Raw genomic sequence first — 25,610 nt, forward strand, 5'->3', positions numbered from 1 at the left:
TTTTCATAATAATTCTGCATATATAGTGAAATCAAACCTATTTTCTATCAGAAAGTTTACCTTTGGTTGCATATGGATATAAAACAATATTACACATTTTTCTTATGTCACATAAGCATGTAAAAGTTGCAAAGGTTTTTCAAGATGAGACTTTCTGGAGAACATGTTTAAAATGGCAACGTAACAGCAGGAAAGTAGTTGAATAGTAATATCTAAGCAATGGAGCAGCAGAAGAAGAAAAAAAGATAGCTGGACATAAAATCTCCATGAGTCCCTTTACCTCTGAATCAAAGCTATAGAAAAGGTGAAAAAATCCTGGCACTTTTCTCAAATCCAAATACTGATGGGATAGAAGAAATCTGTTCAACTTTGTGTACATATGCTCCTCTGTAAAAACAACAGAGCACAAATGAAGATTATAGCAATTGCAATAGCAGTAGCACAGACTTATACATCGCTTCATAGTGCTTTACAGCCCTCGCAAAGCCGTTTTACAGAATCAGCATATTGTCCCCATAGAACAGAGGATCCTCATTTTACAGATCTCAGAAGTATGGAAGGTTGAGTCAACCTTGACCTGGTGAGAATCGAACTGCTGGCAGTCAGCAGAATTAGTTCGCAATACTACATTCTAATCACTGCGCTGCCACAGCTCATGAAAAACGACTGCATATTTTCATATTCATTACAAAGCACATTATATAACTTTATTTGTTATATTCTTATCTCAACAAAAAATATTTTTCATGCATAAAACATCTAAAAATTTTAATACAAATCACAGGTATCAAGTATCATTTTTTAAATTTGTTTTGTTGTACATATATTTACATAGAATTAACTTCACTGTATTTTCCCCTCTACTATTAACTTTTCTCCAATGGAGGCATTATCAGGTATCTCAAATGGAAAATGACCACATGCCCCATTTTTTGTGAATTACAAATATTTCCATTGTTTTTGAAGTGGTTTGCTCTCTCAACTTGCCATTTAGCTCTCAAATCTTTCGTTACCAGGCTAGGTAAAATCATTAATGGGACTTCAATAGAACTGTCTTGTTCTATTCCTCTTTAGCTAATATATGTTTTGTATGCCAGTGTGGTGAGAGAGCAAACCACTACCGAAATCTAAAACGTGAGCTACAAGGAATTTCTACTATTTCAAAATTTCCATTGTTTTTATGGAATGGGAAAGTCATAGACAAAAACTCTATCAAGTTCTATAGTACCTGGCTTCAGTATTTGCTGGGCAACTCTCCCTATATATAGTGTTAAAGGGAAAGTAAATCTGAGATTTGGTTGCTTTATTCCATTTTGCACAACGTCCATAAGGTACAGCAACTACAAAAAAAGAGAAAATGTAAAATAACTGGAACAGATTTTTTTAAAATCCCATTTAGAAACCCTTTAATTGCACTCACAAAGCTGTTTTTCATAGAACAATATTTATTTTCCTTTAGAGCCACTGCAAATAAATTTGTATTTATCCTAATCCCAGATTAACACACTCATTGAAACCAACCTCTTGAATATACAAGATAAAGGGGGATGCATAATAAAATAAAAATTACTACTAGTTTAAATCTAATGTATACGTTGCATGGAGAATATTAATTCATACTTGGATTCACTTACCTGTTAATTCATACACAACCTCAAATTTCAGGAAGATAGATCAATTAAAAAATGCTCTGAAAACATTTTCATATTTGACAAAGGAAAAGAATAAACATTCTATTCATGATTCCAAATTGGATTTAATTGAAAAAATTAACAGTCGAGGTATTCTAAATTACTGGAATAGAATGGATTTTATTTTAACTCAGAAAATTTGTTTTTCTGTTAAAGTTGACTCATCTCTACCTGTTTCTGTTCTCGAAACCGAGCCGCTTCCAGGTGAGAGCGAAAGGAACTCAGGACATGGTAGGCAGCTGCACGCATGTTACTGTCATAACTGCTAAGGGCAGCGACTGTCAAGCCCAGTGCATTGACTTCAACAAACTTATGACATGCCACCACACACTCTACACAGCAGGAAGAAAAGAAAGGCGCATTTTTAATAAGGGAGCATTTCAAAAATAATTTGAGAAAATAAAATCTGAATGCACAAATTAAAATCACAACAATCACCAGCAGAATTGATGACAGCCTCGTTAGAAAAACAGTCTTCTTTGTTGCTCTCTCCTGTATAAAGTTGAACTGCCGTAAAGTTCGCTTTACACATAAGGATCCCTATTGTATCCTTCTAATGCAGTGTTTCTCAACTTTGGCAACTTGAAGACGTCTGGACTTCAACTCCCAGAATTCCCCAGCGCTGGCTGGAGAATTCTGGGAGTTGAAGTCCAGACATCTTCAAGTTGCCAAGGTTGAGAAACACTGTTCTAATGGATTTTACATTCTGGTATAAATACCATTTTTTCCCTCTCTTTTTCTCAGCTCACCTCTATTAGAATGCATATTCATGGCCAGTAAAAACCGAGTAGTTATCTCTTATTACACTTTTCTATGTATCCTGTGAGGAGGATTTGAATTTGCATTTGATCACTATATGTTTGTGAAGCAGCAAGTCTAAAGAAAATCACTGCAATTGTGAGGACAGAGGCAGAATGAAAAGCAGTTCTGATGAATTCACCAATTCCATTTTATAAAAAGACGTTCTATCACGGATAAAACCTTTTTATGGGCAAGGTCTACAGGAACTTTCTGAAGATTAATCTGAAAATAGGTCTAGGACATACAAAAAAAACATGTACAAAAAACCCTGACCTTGCCAGATAAAATCAGTTGCTAATGTAGCTGTAATTTATGTTGAACACAGAGCTTATTTACAGAACCTTGGAAAGATGGCTGCTAAGCAAACAATTGCTGATACAATAATCAGTTCTGGAAACTGCCATTTTTTTTCTCTTTTTAAAAAGTAATATGGTTTAAAATAGTGAGAATTATTAAACATTTGCCTCACAGTGTTGTTATAACACCACAAAAAAAAAAAAAAAAAAAACCAGGTCCTTTGGCCCACATCCACAGGTAAGGATGCTCAAGTGTCCTGCAGAGTTCTGTAGTCAAAAGATTCATGAAATTAGCCTGTTTTAAAAATGTATCTGCAGGATAAAAGGAAGTATTAAGGCATGCAGGATATACAATGGAATCCTCAGTTTGAACAGCATAGAGAAGATGCCAACAAAAACCTAAACAAGACTTGTAGAAAGACAATACAACTGAGACAAAAGATGTTGGGGAGTCAGTAGGCTTCTGGATTTGACAACATGAAAGAAATTTTTTGAACCAAAAACAATGTTTATTTGTTTTTAGCACTAAGTATCTTGGGGGCAAAGAGAAAAGTCAACAAGTACTACAATGATATCCAAAACACCAGGCAAAAAAGAAAAATAGAGAATGTAGTTAAGGAAATAGTTAAGTCACCAAAGAAAACAAAATATCATTCTGTTCAGGGAAAATGTGGCCTCGTGAATATTTCCTAATGAACTTTTCTGATTGAGAGCTACCCTTCAGATACATATAGGATCTACTCTTCAAAAAGCAGCTTGGGACTGGAACAACAAAAGAAGATAAAACTGAAAAAAATTGAATTACATTTAAATTGTTAAATATATAAATTATAATGTTGAAGCTACCAAAATTTCTTTTCTATTAAACATTTTCACTCTTTTCCGTGATCACAAAAGAATTCAATGATTGTCCTTTTAGTGCTTTGGGGATGAAATACAGAAATTACGACCTCAGGTCCCCTTCTGTCCCACTTGCTCTCTCTTGAAAATCAGCTAGTGACTCTGAACGGATGCTTTTTTAAAAAAATGTTAAGGTAACTCCATTCATTCTGGGATACATTATTTAAAAATATTTGTAGAAAACACAAAAGTGACAGTTTTTTCTTAAAGCATTATTTTGCTTCTGTTCATTATAGCCATTTGCTCTTTCTTTCAAAGCAATCAGATTTCTAATTAAGTAACACTTTTAGGTCCTACTACTGCTGGATAAGTAAAAACCAGTTGCCACAATGCAATATTTACCCTGAGAACAATATCAGAGACAGCTGGAAAATATTCTCAAACATAAATCAGTTTTTCTTTTAATTCAGACAAGGAAACATAAATCTTCTTAGGGAATAAATCTAAAAGAGGCACTTCAAAAAAACTCCAAATCAAATGACAAAATCAAATTCAGGCTGATCAAAAAGAGGGCTGTTTGATTCAGCAGGTTTTCTGGTAGATACCCTAAGATCTTATGAATGATTCCCCGTCTTAAGACCTCACAAGTTTAGAACCGAAACGTTTTTTGTGAAAACAGTGTTTATAGTATCTTCCCCATATATCACCCTCCCCAAATGCTGAAACTCTTGGAACAGCCGGTCAGCCAGTTGTTGGCCCAGACTGGGGAAGACTGGTTCATATTATATTGAATGCTTCCAGACAATACAAGACAATCACTTTATATACCTGGTCTTAATAATTCACTGAATAGCTGGAGAAGAAAACATGGATCGTAGAGATCTTCAAAAGCCACATCACTTTTCCCTTTGCTTTGGAACGTATGTTCTTCCTAAAATGAAAAACATAAAAGAATGCATGCCTGAATTTCGATTTGCTTCTTGGATTTCAGGTCCCTTGGTTGATTTTGCATGTCTATCATACAAATCCTGAAAAAAAATACTTTATAGCTAATCTTCCACATGACTATAACTGGGTTCGGAATCTCAGTTGTTGAGCAAAGCAATTGTCAACAGACATACTGTTGGAAGAAATGTCCTTCTGGGTTCGCCCCCAAGTGGGGAAAAAGACACTGGAGGCATGGAGGCTGCTTACAAAGATGTTTTAATGTTTTAATGGAGGACAGGACCGCATGGCTAGAGGTCCTAGGGAAAAAGGTGATCACATGCTTCCAGGTGTTGGGTGAAGAAAGAAGAAAAGGGAAGAAGGGTCGAAGAAGGGCTTGCAGGGCTTTTTATAATCTGTTCGGTCCCACCTATCTGTTTCCTGTTCCTGTGTAAGAAATGTATTCTGATTGGTTTCAGACTCACATGGGCCCATGCAAGGGCAATCCTCTAGGCTGAGTTTTGAATCCAGGTTTTGTTGAGTTCAGATGCCATGTGGTCAGTTGAGTAAAGGCTTATATTACCATGCCTTCATTCCCATCCAGTCTTTTATTATGTAAAGTGGACTAGCTCGGGCTTTAATGGCTCATGGACAAAAGGTGGGGGCAGGAAGCTGCAGGGAGAGTTACCTTGTCTTTTTGAAACATGTTTCTTTTCACATCCAGAGAAATATTCTGCCTTTTCAATATTTCCTAGGATATTTCATTTTTCTGGGAGAGGGCTGGGTGATAACTTCCAACAATACTATGCTATACAGTATATGAACTACAATTCTGGCTCTCCCAATTCAAGTCGTTAAGCAATCACATGGGTCATTTTGCAGAGCGTCAGGGAGAGAAGGCTCAAGACTTCTGGGCAGGTGGGGAGGGAGAGGGCTTGGGCCTCCCATTACACCTAGGACGCTAGGATCCTCTGCCTGCCCCACCAAGGACAATAGTGATGAGAAAGATAGCATGTGCTAACTTTTTCACCAGATTTGAAGTCCATTTCTTGAGCGCACCAAGGAATTTCCTCTCTGGGGAAAGAAAGTGTCCTGGAAGGTGCAAAATGCTGGCATTCACTAGCATTTTTGCCAGATTTGAGGGCCAGTCCTTCAGCACATGGAAGGATTGCTCCACATTGCACAGAAGGGAGGAGAAACGCCTCAGTGCTAGTAGGGCAAAGGTGTCCAACCTTTCCAGCTTGGCAGCCTGATGTGGGGGGAAGGGGATGTTGGTTTGAGTGGCGGGTGCACACATGCACAGCTCCATTTGTGCAAGCAGAGTTGAGCATGTGAGCATGTTGCCCGACGCTTTCCACAGCCCAAATGCAAACTGGCCACAGCCCTGAGGTGGGCAGTGGCCCAGGGGTTGGGGACCCCTGTCGTAGGGAATTCAATGCCCCCCCTCCCATCAGCAACCTTCCTTGCTGGTTTCCCCATTAACATTTTAACTGTTCCCTCAATGGTCAGCTCAAAACTGAATAACAAATCCTGAACAGGGATCTGATGTTTAATCCCTGAGCATTAAGTTAAATTATATATAAAAACAACAGAAATCTGCAGTTAAGTCCAAGGCACCTCGGGGGGGAAAAGACGTCGATGCTGGGGGAAGTGGAGTATGGTCCTCATCATTACTTCTCGATCCAGCAGGCACATAATTTCTTGCATGCTTGGTTGCTGCCACAGTGACTTCCCCAAACTTTTGCATGTTTTATGATGCTCCACAGCAGCTGGGCCCCAAAGCAATATTCTAGAATTATATCAGGAGAAGAACATGTATTTTTATGTTGAACTTGAAGAGAAGATAGTAATTAAAATATTAATCTGACTTATTAACAGTAGAATAAGGTTAGCTTTTGCCTTCACTTCTAAAGAATGTGTTTCCTTTCCCTTCCTAAGCAATTTCAAACAAAATTAAACCATTATGAAATGACATTTAGTCCACTCTGTTTGTTTTGCTAAATTGCAGAGAAATGATCACAGTGAATTAACTTAACGAAGTCTTGACTCCTGCAAAGTGTGTCAACAAAATCACTGTCAGCAGAAGGCTTCCTTTCATAGCCACAATGTTATTTTTAATTAATCAAACAAAAGCTTTACAACAGAACCCAAACTGTTGCCTTCAAGATGTTCTTTCTTAATGATTCAGAAAAATGTCAAAAACAGGGGAGATATTCCAACAGTATTTCGAGTTATCAAAAATATTGCTTGTCCCAGGTGCAAGATGATCCAGATATTTAAGTGCTACCATTATATTCTTGACCACTTCGAGACCAAGTGAGATGACAAGCATCTGTCCTTGAACTTTTGGGGGAAGAATGTTTATATAACAGTGCTTCTTGGTCATTGAAATTGGGAGAATGATCAGAAGAAAAGGCAGTCCCTGAATTTATCAGCTCACTAAGTTTATACTGAAACTCATAGCCAAGTACCAGTATCTGAAGGCCTGCAAAGCAAAGGGAAAGTGCCATTTTCCCAACAGATAAAACAACTTTATTATCTTATCTGTCCTTGCACATAAGTGGTAAGTAAAGAATGTCCTATTCTGCATTTCTGCTGCTTCTAATTGTAGAAAGACGGTAGCAGTCTGATGATTCATAGTACTTACTGCATTTTGAGTTAGCAGCCACAGGCAGTTATGGCAGCAGTAAATAATTTAAGAAGAGACTGCAGGCATAAGGACTCCATTCTGCTATCACACTATTCCAAGACTGTATAAACATTTCTTGACTTTTGAATGGTGTAGGGAAGGCTTCATTCCAAAAACTAACAGGTGAAGCCAAGCAAAAACTAAACAATTTCATTTAGTAAGCTTATAGCTTTAATTAAAATTAAATTGAATCAAGATCAGACTCATTACATATTTAAATAACATAATTTTCCTATTTTGCCACACTAAAAATTGATAACTATGTTTTGAAGGCTTCTGAGAGTCACAATTTTTGAGAGCTTCATGTCGTCTATAGTTTTAGGCTATATATCATGTTGCCTGCTGGATTTTGACTTATTATGCATTGTAAACCCAAGCTTTGTACTTTGTAAATAGCTTATATTCATATAAACTATTTTCTATAAATAGTTTAAATCTTAATCTATTTCATGAACCCAGTATATATTGGTTTAGTCCAATATATTAAATTCTGGTTTAGCAAACCATAGCAAACCATAGCAAAATAAGGGCTGACAAGATATTTACATTTTTCACCTATTACAATGACCAAGATGTATAAACAAACCTGAAGTCAAGGAGGCTTAGACCATTATTTTCATATAATTTAAGTAGAGACAATATCTTCTGATCTAAAAAAATGAAAGACAATGTAAAAATGACATATACCTAGAGGAAACCAACATTCCTAAGAATATAGCCATATAACATTCGCATGGAGACTAAAGATACCGTAGGTGTGTGCCCATCCCATTCTCTCCATTTCAGGCACTTCACACAATTAGGTGTCTCACTGAGGGCGTAAGAGAAAACCAGCATCTTTGACTCATTATTGTTATTCTCAGCTTTGAGCTTTTATATCCATCCTACCATCATCTTGAATTCTAATATTTTAGGGAAACATTCATTATCTAGTAACACAGAAAGTTGTGAGTCCACGTGAAATCCCTGAACACCTATCACAAAGTGTATTCAATATCCTCCAGGCTCAGTCCACCCCATAATACAAGCGCCCACCCAGTCATTACTACCGCTGTGTTTTGAGCAGTGTGCTTCCTCGAATGTTCGCTCAGCGTTAGTTTAAAAATGCAGAAAAAATGAATGTTTTGTTCAAGCCCTTAAAGACACAAAATCTTTTAAAATTAACTTGTTTTCTTGATTGATTCGAGAACTGCAGTTAAATGGTTTAAGTCAAACATGCACAATTACCCCTCCTCTCCTACATTAAGCTTTTTTTTTTTTAATAAACATCACTCTCAAGAGAAAATCCGCTCACCTGCAACGTTCAGTGTTGCACCATATGCTCCAAGCAGCACAGCAAAATGATTGCTCTCACAAACTACAGGACAGAGTTTCACAAGAGACAACAGGAGGTTGACTAACATCTCTGAAAACAAAAAGGAAAGATAATTTGCTCTTTCCCTCAATTCATTCTAGGCACGGTATTTGAAGTTTTTTCCAGCACTTTCTTAACATAATCATGCTGCACAATAAGCTGACTGGTCAGGATCTTCTGGGATAAATAAAACATCACAACATCACCACACTAATTTTCTGTAGTGTTCCTATTCATATTAGTTAAGCTATGCACAGAACTTTCTAGTGTCTAAATTGGAAACCTATAGATGTGTTTCCAACTATATGCTGGCAAGATATCCTGGGAATAGAATAGAATAGAATTCTTTATTGGCCAAGTTTGATTGGACACATAAGGAATTTGTCTTTGGAGCATATCAGAGGTGTTATTATGCAGGTTCTCACCAATTCTGGAGAACTGGTAGCAGAAATTTTGAGTAGTTCGGAGAACCAGTAAATACTACCTCTGACTCGCCCCACCCCCATCTGATCAGGAGGAAATGGGGATTTTGCAGCATCCTTCCCCTGAAGTAGGGAGGAAATGGGAATTTTGCAGCATCCTTCCCCTGGAGTGGGGAGGAAATGGGGATTTTGAAGTATCCTTCCCCTGCCACGCCCACCAAGCGAAGCCCATAGAACCGGTAGTAAAAAAATTTGAATCCCATTGCTGGTCCATATGCTTTCAGTGTACATAAAAAGACAAGATACATTCATCAAGAATCATAAGGTACAACACTTAATGATAGTCATAGGGTACAAATAAGCAATCAGGAAACAATCAATTGTAATTGTAGTCCATCTGAAAGGCAGATTGGTGAGGATTACACAAGAATAGTATTTGTTGCTACAAACATTAACAGACCAATAATTATTTAAAGATAATCCCACATCCAAACCCTTTTTTTAAAGCTTAGCATAAATTTGTTCAGGACCCACTTGGGAAATTACACTATATTGCCAAAAGTGTTCGCTCACCTGCCTTTACTCGCCTATGAACTTATTGTAAGTGACATCCCATTCCTAATCCATTGGTTTCAATATGACGTCGGTCCACCCTTTGCAGCTATAACAGCTTCAACTCTTCTGGGAAGGCTGCCACGAGGTTTAGGAGTGTGTTTATGGGAATTTTTGACCATTCTTCCAGAAGCGCATTTGTGAGGTCACACACTGATGTTGGACGAGTTTACGTGGCCTACCACTTTGTGGCTGAGTTGCTGTCGTTCCCAAACACTTCCACGTTCTTATAATACAGCTGACAGTTGACTGTGGAATATTTAGGAGCGAGGAAATTTCATGACTGGATTTGTTGCACAGGTGGAACAAATTCCACACTGGAATTCACTGAGCTCCTGACAGTAACCCATTCTTTCACAAATGTTGGTAAAAACAGTCTGCATGCCTAGGTACTTGATTTTATACACCGGTGGCCAAGTGATTGGAACACCTGATTCTGATTATTTGGATGGGTGAGCAAATACTTTTGGCAATATAGTGTATCTTGAGGGAATGATGAAAACTAATTTGCTGGGAAATTAGTTTTTATGAAGAGAAAGTATTTCTTTTCTCTCACATACCCCCTCTTTTACATTTGGTAACCACTGTATGGTTATCATAAAGTGGAAAATGCACTTGATCTTTTGAACTTCACTGACAAATTAAGTTGAGCATTATAATAATGTATTAAACTTGTATGCTATTTGTATGAATCTATAAATTATCATGAAAGAAACTGATCATGCTAGATAGATACTACTGCCAAAATACATCAGTGAGCAACAAACAAAATGTATGGAAAAATGGCTTGCAAATATATAAATTGTACATAGACACCAAAGAAGCTAGAAAGAAAGAGAGACCTCTTAGATGAGCATTCATGTCACTGCCTTCTTGTGGTCTCAGCATTGTGGACAAAAACAGGGAATGCTGCGTGATCATCATATAAAGCACTTCAGGTTTGGTTAATCTCTTTTTAAAAGAGTTTTCTTTCTGGTATAATACATTTATAGCTGCATTCAGAGTTTTCAGAAAAGTTTGGTCTTTATAACGATACCTGCATGACAATTAAAAATACATTAAGTCAAACATCAGGCTGTTCTGCTAACAAGCTTGTGCAAAAAAGAGATATCCCAGAAGTTATTTTACATGCTGACATTATTTTGGGGTCTGTAGAAATAATGAAGGTGCTCCCGAATTGCATTCCCAACCTGGAGCCCTCTAGAAAGAATAGATTCTATCTGCCTGCCCATATTATCCAATGGATAATTACAGCTGTCATTCAACTCATCCAGTAATTCATTTTTTCCTGAACTTGGCTTTTTAGTTGCATGCTGGACTTCCTAATGCAGGGCTGTCAAACTCACGGCTCGCGGATGGATGCGTCACATGCTGGCCACAACCGCCCCTGGTTTAGCAAATGGGAAAAAAGCTGTGATACTTCATGTGACGAGCTGTGATGATGCGAGTTTGACACCCCTGTCCTAGTCGGTTGGACCAGAAAAAAGAAAATCAAACTATTTAAATTATCTTTAATTAAAATTAAATATACTTAATATAATAGGAAGTTGGCATTTAGTAACCATAAAGTCACAACTCAGTTGTTGCACAAAAAAGTCACTAAGTAAAATCGCAATGGTGCTTAAGCCATTGTTCTCTGTTTATAGAATTCAGAAGGTCATAAATGCGAGGACTGGTCAAAAACTTACGTCTTCATCGTTGTTGTAACTGCGAACAGTTGCTAAACAAGGATTAGCAAGTCAATCATTTCATAATTATCCTTGTTTGTCACATGAACAATTACAATTTAATAGCAATTTTTGCAGATCTATAGAGGCCAAGGGGTTTCCGGGACTCTGGGTATTCAGATTGTGTGTTTCAGATTTAAAGGCTAATAACGTGGTGTATTAGGTATTATTTCTTAAATTAAAAGAAATTCCATAATCAGGAAGCAATTTTGCATTCAGGCAGTTATTATATTTCATAGATATTGACACCAATGCATCCCTATGGCCACTTCTATCAATATTTAATCTCATATTCACATTACTATAGAAGTGACAAATTTTAGCAGAACCTGGTCTTTATTCAGGTTGATTGAAATAGTGCAAGTTCTTTGGCCAATGGCTGAAGAATCAGGAACAGTAGAATTCTCTGCATGAATATAATCTGTACAGAAATTATTCTAAATACACAGAGAGGGAGGGATAATTCAGTAAAATAGCTTGCATAACCAAAAACATTTCGTTTGTGTAGAAGTAGGGAGTACTGGAAGTGGGGAGAATTGAAGAAGCTTCTTAGATGAGAAACAAAACTTCAAAATCTTCAAGAAAAAGCAGAAAGTCCAGTTGCCTTTTGAAAAAGCATCTTTGGGGCAACCATGACCTGGATGACTGAGAATCTCCATAGACATATTAAAGCAGCGTGCTCTCAGAATTTTTCCAGCTGGGCTACCTGAAAAAAAATTCATCACTGCTATAAACATAAATATGCTTACTTCAGCCCCAGCTTCACAAAACTATTCCAGTCGTCTGGAACCACTTCAGTTACTGAATTCTGGATAGACAAGAAATAGTAATATATCACTCACTGCAATATAATAAAGCTTTCAGAACTGATTGGCCTAAACTAGAAAGAGAGATCATTCAAAAGGAGGTCTCTGCACTCTGTGAAAAGATTAATCCCATCCTTTCTTCATGAATTTAACACAGCAAACTGACAAATATTAAAAATTTTGACATGCTTTTTTTTAGAAAGGTGTGGATTGGCTACTATGATGTTTCTTCTATCATTTACAATAAAGTTTTGTGTGAATTAAATCTCCTTCCATGATTAACAATTTTCATAAATTAAAAAGGAAAAGTACTACAGTAGAGAATTTTAATGCTATATTAAGGAGCTTGAAAAGGATGTTAACTGTAATAGCAAATAACTTGCATCCCCACCTTTTTCAATCTCATGTTTTCATAATTAAAACCCCTATCAAGTCAAACTTTTGAGTAGTTGCTGCTTAACATCAGTTTATGAAAAGTTAGAAGGTTAATGAATACTGACAGTATATTACTTATCTCCTTTAATAGGATGCTCCGCTATAGAGGAAATTTGTAACATTTGGAAACCCCGTCTGGAGTAACCATAGTGGGTCCCTGCTCTCCAAAATTCTAGCAAAATTGAAAAACTAGTATTTGCAATTATTTGTATCCCTGTGGATCCATCTATATACACTTCCTAATGAAAAAAAAAACCCTGAAATGTATTGCTGTATTCAGCATCTTTTGTCTGATACTCCACCATTTCTTAATAAATTAATATACAAATGAATAGAAAATCCCAATCCTCACCAATAGATTTTCTAGTTTCAATAGCATGGTATTCTCCACTTCTGAATGTGTTTCTTGCTCTTGGCTACTATTGAAGGACAGGATCAACCACTTCATACAGGTAACTAGTAGGCGTTTCCTCCATGAATGCACTTTTTCTGCAGATGTCTCCAGAGCTCTTGATACAGCATCAGCAATTATCCACCTGGAAAGGTTTGAAAAGAGTAACAGAGCAGAGGCAATGTCTATTTCAATTCTTCACATGCCCCCAACCGTACCCCATTATATAAGCTCAACATAACTACAGGTAGTCCTCAACTTACAACCACAATTGAACCCAAAATGTCTATTGCTAAACGAATAGAAGGCAGCAAGATGGATTGGGCTACATGAGAGAAAAAGTGGGCTTAGTTTCTTTAACTGTTATATATAGTATAGTCTTTATTGTCATTGTACAAAATAAATACAATGAGATTGGTTGTAATATATCTACATTAAACTTTATGATTTTCATCCACACTTCAAAATACACTACAAAAAGAGGATTCTGAATGTCTACTCTTCTTTTAAAATAAAAATAAATACTAAATGGTTCACACATATAATTCTTTTCACAGCTAGAAATTATGTAAGCTTACTGTTCATGATTTCCAAGTCTCTCGAGAGTTAGAGTTAATTTTTCTGTGAGATCAGTAAAGGCCTCTGTATCGGATAGTGGCAATAATTTAGAAAGAACATGACATTCCATAGTAGATGGCTGTGATGAATCCACTTTCAAAAGATTATTCAGCAATTCTGGCCATAAAGCTTCTCTCAAGACAGACTTAACAGCTGAAAACAAGGTACAAAGTCAAAATATAAAGGAACAAATCAACATTTCCAAAATTCAGGGGATTATGTATGCACCAGGACCCACAGTAACAAACTTAAATCCTAAAAAGAGCTTCTTAAATAGACTCAATAGGAGAGTAGGATTTCTAGCCAAGACAGAACTGTATCTGGAGAAATGCTTATCTGCTTGGAAAGAAGGTTCATGATACTACACGAAAAAGCTAACAGAATCAGATCTAGATAGATGCTTCTTGCATCATTTATCCTAGGCAATATTATAGAAGCTCAAATCAGGCTAGCAGATGGCTTCAAAGCAAGAAATGCAGAACAAAATATTCAAAAAATAATTGAATCCGAAATAAAAGAACATTTTCAATGTCCTACTTTTTTAACCATCATTAGGCTTACAAGATTAACATACGTATTATTTCCAAGACACTCATAACATGGTTACAGTTGTATTAAAAATCAGCTGGCATGATTACCTTTTGATAAACATTTGAAATGTTGCTTCTCTTGACAGTCCAAATACACGTTAACAAGGGTCATAAAAAGGGCTGCATTCATTTTTAGAAATTTGCTTGTTCTACTCTTCAGGCACCAAAGCTCAAAATGTAGCAAATGAGTGGGAGAGTACTGAATCAACAAAGCTACAATAGAAAGGGAAATTTCCGTGGAACGCTTAAGGCACAAAAGCTGCACGTCAATATCAACTGCCTGGGCAAAGATAGGTTCTTTCTGTATCACACACAGAAAGACCTTTTCCAACTCTTCAGTGATAGACGCAGACAACAGAATGCTCATTCCTTGAACGTGCTCTCTTGAAAAAAAGGAGTCTCCTTTCAGAGAACCTCTCTGGTAGCCATCTGTGAGCAGCTGCATCAAAGTTTGTCCATGAATGTTCAGACAGATTTTTTTTCCAGCTAAAGTTTCAGATTTTGAAGTGCCTAGGCTGGCCTTGCAAAGTTGTAGCATGATTTCTCTCAGTTGGTCCGTATTCATATAAATGTGCAGCTCTTGTAAAGCCTCTATCTGCAGAGATGTTTTAGGAGATATTCTGCATCCTTCTTTTGCAGCAGCCTGTAGCTCTTCCAAAACAGTCTTTGTGATGGCTTCAAAATACCTGCAGAGTATATCTAGCTGATTCCTAAGTTGTAGCAATGGGCAACTCATTTTCAACAAGTCAAGAATGTTGCGGTTTAGATGACTTGAAAGCAGTTTCACTTTAATTGGATTAAGATTGTGTGGAGGGAGGGAATGTTGTTCCATAGCCAGGAACCAATTTTCTAGGATAGGGTGTTTGAAGACCAAAGAGAGCATCTCTTCCATGACCTAAAATAGAAATAATTGCAATAAAAGACTTTATCCAATAAACATAAGAACTTTATTGGATTAGATCAGTGTCTTATCAGCATTTTGCTTTTCATTGTTGCTAACTAGATCCCTAGGAAAATTCATTCAGTCAGGAGGAAAGCAACAACCTTCTCTAGTATGATTAAGAGTGGGATCTGAAAGCTTACACCTGATAGTACATTCAGCCTGAGTAATATAGATCAAACTGACAAAGAATATTTGTCAAAAGATTTTGACTGAAAAAGTGAGGAAAATGGTTCCACAAAACAAGAATTACATTTAAACAGTAAATGTTTTGCATCATAAACAATTTCTAAGAGGGGTGCTAAGTTCCTCTTCACAGGACAGGCAGAAGTGGAATCTAAACAGTTTATTTTATTTTATTATTTTATTTATTATTCACATTTATAGACCGCCCCCTCTCCCGGAAAGGACTCGGGGCGTTGCCAAGGATGCTTTAATCTGGATTTCTGGACTGAGTTGGGTGTTGCAAAAAATGGCTTACAGGTTCCCTAGCATTCTCTGATTATGTAAAGCTATCTCTGTTATTTTACCATATACTGACCAACAATAAGCAGCGTATAAACAGTTTCATTCTTACTGGAACTCAATCAATCTTAGAGGGCACATCTTCCTCTAACAGGAATTGCATGTCCTACTAGGACCATGGCACATTTTGGAATACGTAAGCTAAATACCGAGTATCAGGTCGTGAATTTCATTTTTCAGATTACTATCTAACAAAACCTGTGCATGAGAGAATTTTTCTCTCTCATTGTACTCAGAACATAGTCACTGCACTCATGACTCATTTTAAGCAAAAAAATATATCTCTCTCATGGATTTTGTCCATGTGCATGCATAAAGGTTTCCCCCCCACCCTCCAGAATAGCCACACAGAAAAATTAGCACCTTCTCATTTTCAGGGTCTTGTATCAAAATTTCTGCTTCCATAAAAAGTTCAGGTTCAATCTGGGTATTTTTCTGCTCAGGCTGACTATGCAACTCTGTATCATCACCTTTGCGCAACAAGCTCTTCAACAAATCCATGTAGACAGTAACAAGGGAAAGGCCAGAATCTTTGCTCAACTGTTGGAAAAAAATGATAGACATTACTAAGTGAAGAAAAAAAGGGGGGGATTGAGAACAAAACACCCCAATTATCAAAGAGACATATTAATTACCATCTATAGGCTTCATTTATTTGTTTTGCAAGTCCGTGCAACATACTTGTATCTCCATACAACACTGTAATCAATGCTTACAAGTGGACCCTACTACAAGCATGTATCTTAGAAGCCTGAATCAAGAGATTATATGTATTTTTTAGCTACATACAGTGCACCTGCTTCAGAAAGTGCATGTTTGCCATCATCTGAAGTTGAGATGGTCCTTAATGAAAGGGACTGAACATAACTATTAAAGTTGCTTTCAAAAAACAAGAAAAAAATAGCTCACACTGCCGAAATTCTCCACAGTAGTTTTCAGGTACAGAAGAACATGTTTTAATGCCAACAAGAGCTGCTGAGGCTGGAGCTGGGAAATAGCTTCATTTAGCTTTGTTTGAATATCCTCGTCCAGTAAAACAGCAACACCTTTCTGATAGCTATTCTTTAACAAGGTGAAAAATGAGGAATCTGATGACCACACCTCATCCATACTCTCTTTCCTGTCTTGCTGGAACTGGGTAAGAACAAAAGAAAACAAAATTACATGTATGTAAAGGAAGCTGTTTGTACCCCAATACCTTTTACCTAAACAGAAGAAGCTTGGAAGAGGAACCAACTTGCCAGAGAGCTAAACCACCTGCAGGAGGCTTTTGAAATTAGGCAAAGAGATCAAAATGACAAAAGCAGCATCAGGCCACTCGAAACACAAACTCACATGTGTGGGGTTTCTCCCCCTATTCAGTTGTGTCCAATTTTTGGAGACTGCCAGGACAAGTTCCTGTAATTTTCTTGGCAAAGTTTTCCAGAAGTACTTTGTCACTGCCTCCTTCCTAGGGCTGGGAGAATGTGACTGGCTCAAGGTCACGTATAGCTGGCTGTCATGGCTAAGATGGGACTAGGAATGGTCTCCCAAATTCTAGCCTGATGCCTTGATCACTATATCAAATTTGCTCTCTAAAACATGTGTGCATGCGTGCAGTATCACAAAACATATACCAAAGGAATGTTGATCAGTTGCCTCATCTTTTTTCTACTTCCTCCAAACAGCCCTGAAATTAAGATCAAGGTTATATGAAATTAAGTTTTGGTTGCTAAACTCTGTTTTGGATTAACTTTTCAGACAGATTTCTTTTCAATTTAGCTTTTAAAAGAACAATGTACTCCTACATCAAAATCTGTAATAAAACACATATTGTTATTCCAATAAAGGAGAATATTTGTAGCACAGGGTTGAAATGCGGGGTCCTTGGTGGGATCTAGGACCTTCAGGCTCCCACACTTTGCCATGCCTCCTTCGCCTCCGGCCTCCCACTTCAACCCATTACAGCCAGCTTTCCTCCTCCGCTAGCCCTCCCCTGGCTATTCGCCCTAGCCAATGGGCCTCTGGCCCTACACCCTTTGGCCCGGCCCATTTGCCGCGATACTGTTTGTCCCAGGCTTTTGGCCACACAGGATAATAAGACGCCACCCAATCAGGTGGCAGGCAGAAGCCATGATGCTTCTGTCTGCCAGTGTGTGATGGGTAATAGACGATCACAGGGGCTGTGGGGCTATGGGGTATGTGCAGCAGCCAAACGGCAGTGTGGCATGGCTTCAGGCACGGGAAAGCAGCTTATGGCATCGGGAGTGTATGTGTGTGCAGCAATCGAAAGGCAGAGGCTCATGGGCCAGGGCATGATGCAATCTCCCTCCTTCCCCTTCCTTCCTTCCCCTAACCCAAGCCCGAAGTCATGAACCTCTGCAGTTCGGCTCCTGCGTCCCCCCATGCCAGAAGCCATTCCTCCCCCCGCTCCTGAAGCTGCGAGCTGCTGCCATTCAGCTGCTGTGCCCCCCCTCAATGCCAGAAGCCGCTTTCTCCCCCTGCCTGAAGCTGTGCCCCACCACCGTTTGGCAGCTGCACCTTCCCCATAGCCTCACAGCCCCTGCAATCACCTATGGCCCATTGCACACTGGCAGGCAGAAGCAGCATGGCTTTTGCCTGCCGCTCAATAGTGGGGTGGCTAATTATCCCATGTGGTCAAAGGCCCAGGACAAACAGTGTCTCAGCAAATGGACCGGGCCAAAGGCCCATTGGCCAGGACAAATGGCCAGGGGAAGGCCAGCAGAGGAGGAAAACTGACTGTAAATGGGCTGAGGTGGGAGGCGAAGGAGATGTGGCCAAGGGTGAGAGCCTGAAGGTCCCATTCCGCGTTGGTTCTCCCTGACGATGTTACCAGGTTTGGGTACTGAAATGTCTGCAAGAAAACAACCAAGCTCAGAGAGTACTAAGAACCCCACATTTTGTATTATTTTCCTAGGAAAATCAATATAAAATAATCTAAAAGCAATTCATTGATAGGAAGAATTGTTTACTGAAAAAAACAGGGCTGATTTAGCCTGGTTTTCCTGCTACCAGACTTAAATGAGCTCAGTTATAATAATGTTTTGAAAATATATATGTATCAGACATCAGTCCACTTTTCATCATGCAGTTCCACTGTGCCACTGACTGGTGATTTAAAAAGATGCATCAAAAAAGAGCAAGCTAACCGGATGTCTGAATTTCAAATGGTATAACTAAATTTGAGCATGGTTTGCTATGTATAATTCTCCTGTGTGTTATAATGTTAACTAACACCAAATTATGCTGTTTGGTATACAATCTGGTTTGCTTACCAAGGCTTCCTTAGCTTGCTGTGGTATCCAAAGGCTATAGTAACAGTTGAATTGACAAAGCTGAGCACTGACAGACTGAAGTTCTTTATCGTAGTGTTGAAACATCAGGCAAAGGGCTAAAGGATCTCGTTGAGAATTCAGGAGGTCAGTGAACACAGCAATGAGATATTCCACAATGCTTTCTTCTAAAAAGACAAAACAATAACTATAACAAAACTAAGACTAAATGCTTGTGATTTCTGAAACTGAAGTCTTCAAAGCCTAATTCAGAGAGCACCTTAAGCAAACTTCCGTCAGGAAGATTAAAAATTGCATGATTATCTGTACAGAAAAGCATAATATTTACTTTTCACAATAAAAATCAAACAGCTTCTTGATTTTGATTGTGCATATTGAACATTAGGGTTTTTTTAGCAACTTATGTGCAAGTTCCCCTTTTATGTTTTTATTTGGGTATTTTAATTGTATTCAATTATTTAGGGGTTTTTAAACATTGTATTTTAATTGTTTTTATTCATTAGCCGACCTCCTCCTTGTACATGTCTTGGTATATGTCTTTGTTATATGTATGTCTTGTCTATACATTTATTTCATATGTTTTATTGTATGCCGCCCCGAGTCCTTCGGGAGAGGGTGCGGCCAAGAAATAAATATTTTTTATTATTATTATTATTATTATTATTATTATTATTATTATTATTATTATTATTATTATTATGTGTGCTTTTACAAGAATTTTCAGTATGTTAAAACTGCATTTTATGAGGAGGCTGATTATCACTATTTTTGTGAAAAAGCAGGATAGAAATTACAGAAACAAGCAAAAATACCTCGTATGTTTTCATCAACAAGTAACTTATTTCTTGCTTCTAAAGAAGCTGGGACGATTGCACTAAATGGAAATGTGTTCATAATCATGTCTTCACTTAAAGTACATCCAATTTCTTCATTTAAACCTTCACTGTCTTCCACAAGGACATCAATCATATCTAGAACATCTAGTTTAATAAGGGAAAAATTACATAAAAAGATATTTCTATGATTCAGCAGCAAACGAGGTCACCGTCTAAGAAAAGCGATTGCAACTGTTATTTTTATAGAAAGAAAATAACATGTAGTATTAGCATATGCCATGTGAATATGGAATCTACCTAAAAAAATTTAATTTCAAATTATAAATTGTTTATATTTTAAAATCATATGGCAAGCAGTAATTTTTTTAACAATTAATATTTCACATTTTATTTAACAATTAAATATTGTATAGTAACATACAATATTATTTATAAATATTTTAAAGAATGTTAATATTAAGAAAATTAAGAATATATACCATATTTTTTGTACTGTAAAACGCACCGGTGTATAAGATGCACCAAGATTTCGAAGAGATAAGTAAGAAAAAAAGTTTTTGCCTTCCCTCAGCCCCCAGCAGCACTCTGTAGGCTTCAGCAGAGCTTGTCAAGGCAAAAATACTTCTGTTTTTGCAAAAAACGGTCCGTTTTTCACCCATTTTTCACAAAAATTGAGGCGTTTTTGCCTACCCCATCCCTGCTGAAGCCTGCAGAGTGCTGCTGGGGGCTGATGGAAGGCAAAAACGCCTCGGTTTTTGTGAAAAATGGCCCATTTTTCACAAAAATGGGATGCGGGGGCTTGGCTTCGGGAGGCCAAAAATGGCTGTATTCGGTGTATAAGATGCACCAACATTTCCACGCTCTTTGGGGGGGGGATAGGTGCGTCTTCTACTCTGAAAAATACGGTACTTTAGAATTTCTATTGTAAAACAATTACAGCAGTTGGGACTGACTGCAACTGCAACTTCATAGAAACTCACATTTGAAATCAAGGTTATTTTGTCGAGAGGTGGGTTGCTGCTAGTTCGGCCTGGTTTGGCTGAACCGGTAGTGGAATTCAGGCCTGGGCCGCAGAACTGGCAGCAACCCAGGTCTGCTGTGCCCCCGAACCAGTTCCTTAGCTGCCGCTTGGCTGCCACTAAAATTTTGGATTTAGTGACTGCGCATGCACAGTTCATTGTAAATTGTTCTGCGCATGCATTACACTGAACAGCGCATGTTGCGCGTAGGTTGAGAACCGGCAGTAATGCCGCCAGCAACCCACCTCTGATTGAGACCTATCTCATCCACTAATTTAAATGTAAATCTATTCCTACTTTGTTTTGGCCAAATCCAATGCATGTTAGTTCCCATTGGTATAAAAACAACGCAACAGGAAAAAGAGCATTTCTTTATCAAGTGTGGTGTGGAAACCTGATTATGGTTGCTTGCCAAAGTTTGGAAGAAGCCTAGGATCTACATTATCAAAGGCAAGCTAATGCACATATATTTTTTTTAATTCAGAAAATCCTACAAATCTGTATCAGTAAGTGGAAACTAAAAGTCTTTTGTTCCTAGTAAGGTTAAGGTAAAGGTTCCCCTCACACATATGTACTTAGATGTTCCCGACTCTAGGAAGCAGTGCTCATCTCCGTTTCTAAGCTGAAGAGCCAGCATTGTCCGAAGACGTTTTCTTGGTCATGTGGCTGGCATGACTAAACCGCGATGGCACATGGAACACTGTTACCTTCCCACCAAGGTAGTCCCCATTTTTCCTACTTGCATTTTTACATGCTTTTGAAGTGCTAGGTTGGCAGAAGCTGGGACAAGTAACTGGAGCTCACTCCGTTACGCAGCACTAGGGATTCGAATTGCTGAACTGCCGACCTTTCTGATTGACAAGCTCAGCGTCTTAGCCACTGAGCCACCACGTCCCCTCTTTGATCCTAGTATATATATACGTATTAGTTAATGACTTTAACTTTATACGAAATTTTATAAGTGATGGCCTTTTAAAAAATGTTACTTTTTTTGTAAACTTCCAAGAATATTAGTGTTAGATTAGGAGAATGATTTGGAAAGAATTGGGTATACCATCAATATGAGAAATGGGTATGCTGATGTTATCAACATCTTGTTTAAATAAGTTGACCTGAAGAATGCTTGCTTCTTGAACAAAGTCAGCTGCTTTATCTGTATATGGATAAGGGTTGGTTACTACTTTGACCAAGACCTAGAAAGGGGAACAAGTATTTATTAAAAGATGAATACAAAATAAGGCATTTGAAATTAAGGTATTATAGAGAATGAATTCTTTAATCTTCCAAAAGAGAAATTGGATGTTTTTTTTATAACAAAAAAAAAATTCAAATCCATTTACAATACAATACAATAGTAGAGTTGGAAGGGACCTTGGAGGTCTTCTAGTCCAACCTCCTGCCTAGGCAGGAAACCTTACACCATTTCAGACAGATGGCTATCTAACATCTTCTTAAAGACTTCCAGTGTTGGGGCATTCACAACTTCTGGAGGCAAGCTGTTCCACTGATTAATTGTTCTAACTGTCAGGAAATTTCTCCTCAGTTCTAAGTTGCTTCTCACCTTGATTAGTTTCCACCCATTGCTTCTTGTTCTACCCTCAGGTGCCTTGGAAAATAGTTTGACTCCCTCTTCTTTGTGGCAACCCCTGAGATATTGGAACACTGCTATCATGTCTCCCCTAGTCCTTCTTTCTCTTAAGCTAAACATACCCAGTTCCTGCAACCGTTCTTCATATGTTTTAGTCTCCAGTCCCCTAATCATCTTTGTTGCTCTTCTCTGCACTCTTTCTAGAGTCTCCACATCTTTTTTACATCGTGGCGACCAGAACTGAATGCAGTATTCGAAGTGTGGCCTTACCAAGGCATTGTTAAGTGGTATTAACACTTCACGTGATCTTGATTCTATCCCTCTGTTGATGCAGCCTAGAACTGTGTTGGCATTTGAACAATTGATGTCATTTTTTAAAGATATTGCAGTAGTATGTGTTGGTTGTAAAACCAATTGATGTCATATGCATGTAACTCAGCTGAATAAAAATACAAGGAAAGCAATCAGATTTCAGAAACCCATAACTGTATCCAGTGACGTGCGGTGAGGTTTATGACTGGTGAGGCACTGACACAGTGCTGGGTTTCAAATATTTTTAGACTTGTGGACTTCAACTCCCAGAATTCCACAGCCAGGCATGCTCAGTTCCAATTTAAAGCGACAGCATTTGTTTTTCTCCTTTGCTCCTTCTTTTTCTTTTTCTTCTCCTTCCCCTCTTTCCTCCCTCTCTCCCTTCCTCCCCCTCTCTCAAACACACACACACACACACACACACACACACACACACACACAGAAGTTGGATTGGACTATCTCTCCTACCCCTTCCCTCTCTCACTCACTCTCAAACAAACCCCCCCACACACAAAAGTTGGATTGGATATCTTTTCCAGTGGCTTGAAAGCAGCTCCTCTGCCACCCCCCCCCCCAATTCCCCTGCTGCCTTTCCCAAACACCTCCACCATTGCAAATGCAGCCTGCTGTCTGGGTGGGAAATGCCTGGAACACAATAAAGCCCACCCACCACCTCCTGCTGGCAGGCTGGGGTAAGAGGAGAGGCAGAGAAGCCGGAGGGGAGCCAAGCCGAGCCTTCCAAAAGAAAGAGGCTGGGGGGAAGTGTGTGTACTACAGCATGGCTCTTTGCCTGGCTTCCTGCCTCCTCCTGTGGTCTCCTCAGTGCTCACTTGTGCTCTCCCTCTCCAAGTGTAGTTTGATTGCAGGTGGAGCCACGTTGCCTTTTCAAACTTGTAATCAGTGAAGCTGGGCTAGATTTTTATATAGTTTTATCCAGCTGTGTGTGTGTGAGAGAGAAATGAATGGGGGCCTGGGGAGGAAGTCACTACACTTGGGGAGGGAGAGCACCAGTGAGGTTAAGCAGAGCCATCCACGGTGAGGCAGCAACTAGCTCAGCTTTTTCCTTTTACTTTTTTTTTTAATGATTAGAGTGGTGAGGCTGTGCCTCACTTGCCTCATCTGACTGCACGTCACTGACTGTATCAACTTTATTCTTCAGGTAGATTCCGCAACACATACTGTAGAATTTTTTTTTTTTGCAGAAGTTTACTGTATATCAACCAAAATAATTCTCTGAAAATCCTTTGAATGATTCTACAGCTTTATATATTTTTATTATCAGAACACAATTTAACCCAGAAAGGTAACATTGATAAACCAAATTGTACTGTGGCACTTTAAGATCTAAATGCCCATATATCATTTTGTGAGATTTTGATTTTTTTACCGTAATTACTAAACCATTAGATAAAAGTTCATTCATTATACAAGTTCATCATCCATAAGGAAATAGCTTGTGGTTTACTGAACTGAACCGAGACAATTTAAATCAAATTAAATTAAATATATTTAATAAGTCATGGTAAAAACTAAGTGGGATTAAGTATGATGTGTGAACTGAGCTGTAATTTACTACATATGCAAATTCATTTCATGTTCTGGTAATTCCAAGTCTTAATTAAATATATAATATAAAAATGAAAATTAAGTGTATATCATTATTATTGCTATTATTTTCCACTCTTCCTTCTAAATGGATTATTCTTGAATATTTTGGGCTATCTTTGAAGATAGCAATTTATTTTAGTCATATTTAATCAATTAATTTTGTAAGAAAAATTCGCAGATTATTTATTATTCTTTAGTAAGACAAAAGATTTATAAGATCTGAAGAGAAGTCAAAGTACTATTATTCTTAATCAGTGAGCTGTTTGAGAAATAATCCTTCAGGGCTATATTAATGTCTTTCCTGCATGTCAAATTTAATTGCTGCTTTCACAAGAGGGAGGAAGTAATATGTACATCAAAAATGTCACTGGAAGAATTAAGGCAAAGTTTACATAACTTTGCCATCCTTTCCAATGTCCTTTGTTAACTTTGCCACATAATACAATATCATGTGGATAAGAAAAGAGAGCCCACGTCTTTGTCAATAAGATGTAAACCTCTAATAAAAGCCTTTGTTTATCTCACTATCTTTGTTCCATCTTCCCTGACTACAAAATGACAGGTTCCTATAATTCATTCATAACTTTTGAAACATTTTGCTATTAGCTCTTGGCATTGTTAAACTGATTAATTAGCATATTGTTTACCCTTTCCAAAAACTGAATCACGACTTCCTTTTTGGCTTCAACTGTATTATCCAAATGACTGAGCCACAATTCAAGTTCCTTCCCAGTGTACTCAAATACTCCGCTGTCGTGCAAAACCTATTAAGAAAACAAGTATTATACATACATTTTAGCGGCTATTTTTGTACAGCAATGTCTTACACTGACTGCTAACAAAAGCTGATGGCAGATTAGTCATTTACCATGACCTTTTCCATAAAAGCCTGCTATGCTTTGCTAAAAACATACAGATTCTATTAAAGAATTGTGAAAGCCTTCTGCTTCTCCTCTCTCACCATTTTACATTACCTATTTCAGAACATTAGTTTTGGTTTGTACTAGCGATTAATGCAAACTGCAACTGAAATCTCCAAGATATATGAAAAAGCAATCACCAACAACCTGTCTAAACATGCACACATGCTTTCACACATTAGAAAATCGTATGTGCAAACAGGTTCTCAAGGAGCATTTCTTCAGCCCAGTTCAATAGGTGTGCTTACATCCAGACTCTTACTTGTTTATTGCAAATCAGTTGTTGAGTGTTAAGCAAGCAATTTATTTGCTTTTTATGATAGCTTACAAAATGAGTCATCTGAATGTTTATAAGAACTTAGCGTCTATCTTT

The 25,610-nt window shown here is 37.9% G+C and overlaps 1 protein-coding gene across 3 annotated transcripts in view; it reads right to left on the minus strand.

Moving 5' to 3' along the window:
* The window catches only part of URB1 (URB1 ribosome biogenesis homolog), a 61,598-nt gene that overhangs the window by 11,333 nt on the left and 24,655 nt on the right, over nt 1-25,610 (minus strand). For 2 of the 3 annotated variants that reach the window (XR_014175351.1, XM_081952733.1), the window contains exons 16-33: nt 24,965-25,081; nt 21,864-22,002; nt 19,767-19,934; nt 18,937-19,121; nt 16,571-16,795; nt 16,025-16,201; nt 14,245-15,091; nt 13,567-13,759; nt 12,950-13,133; nt 12,106-12,164; nt 10,472-10,665; nt 8,536-8,646; nt 7,828-7,891; nt 6,170-6,341; nt 4,457-4,559; nt 1,863-2,023; nt 1,229-1,340; nt 281-387 (exon numbers count right to left, since the gene is read on the minus strand). Coding sequence is in view for 2 of the 3 variants with exons in the window: in XM_081952733.1 (XP_081808859.1) it covers nt 281-387; nt 1,229-1,340; nt 1,863-2,023; nt 4,457-4,559; nt 6,170-6,341; nt 7,828-7,891; nt 8,536-8,646; nt 10,472-10,665; nt 12,106-12,164; nt 12,950-13,133; nt 13,567-13,759; nt 14,245-15,091; nt 16,025-16,201; nt 16,571-16,795; nt 18,937-19,121; nt 19,767-19,934; nt 21,864-22,002; nt 24,965-25,081 (3,318 nt within the window). In the remaining variant the exon portion in view is untranslated. The remainder of the gene's footprint in view (nt 1-280; nt 388-1,228; nt 1,341-1,862; nt 2,024-4,456; nt 4,560-6,169; nt 6,342-7,827; nt 7,892-8,535; nt 8,647-10,471; nt 10,666-12,105; nt 12,165-12,949; nt 13,134-13,566; nt 13,760-14,244; nt 15,092-16,024; nt 16,202-16,570; nt 16,796-18,936; nt 19,122-19,766; nt 19,935-21,863; nt 22,003-24,964; nt 25,082-25,610) is intronic. The other variant, XM_081952734.1, reaches the window with a different exon arrangement.

This window comes from Natrix helvetica (assembly GCF_964273705.1).
Source record: "Natrix helvetica genome assembly, chromosome: 4".
In the NCBI taxonomy this organism is placed as follows: domain Eukaryota; kingdom Metazoa; phylum Chordata; class Lepidosauria; order Squamata; family Natricidae; genus Natrix; species Natrix helvetica.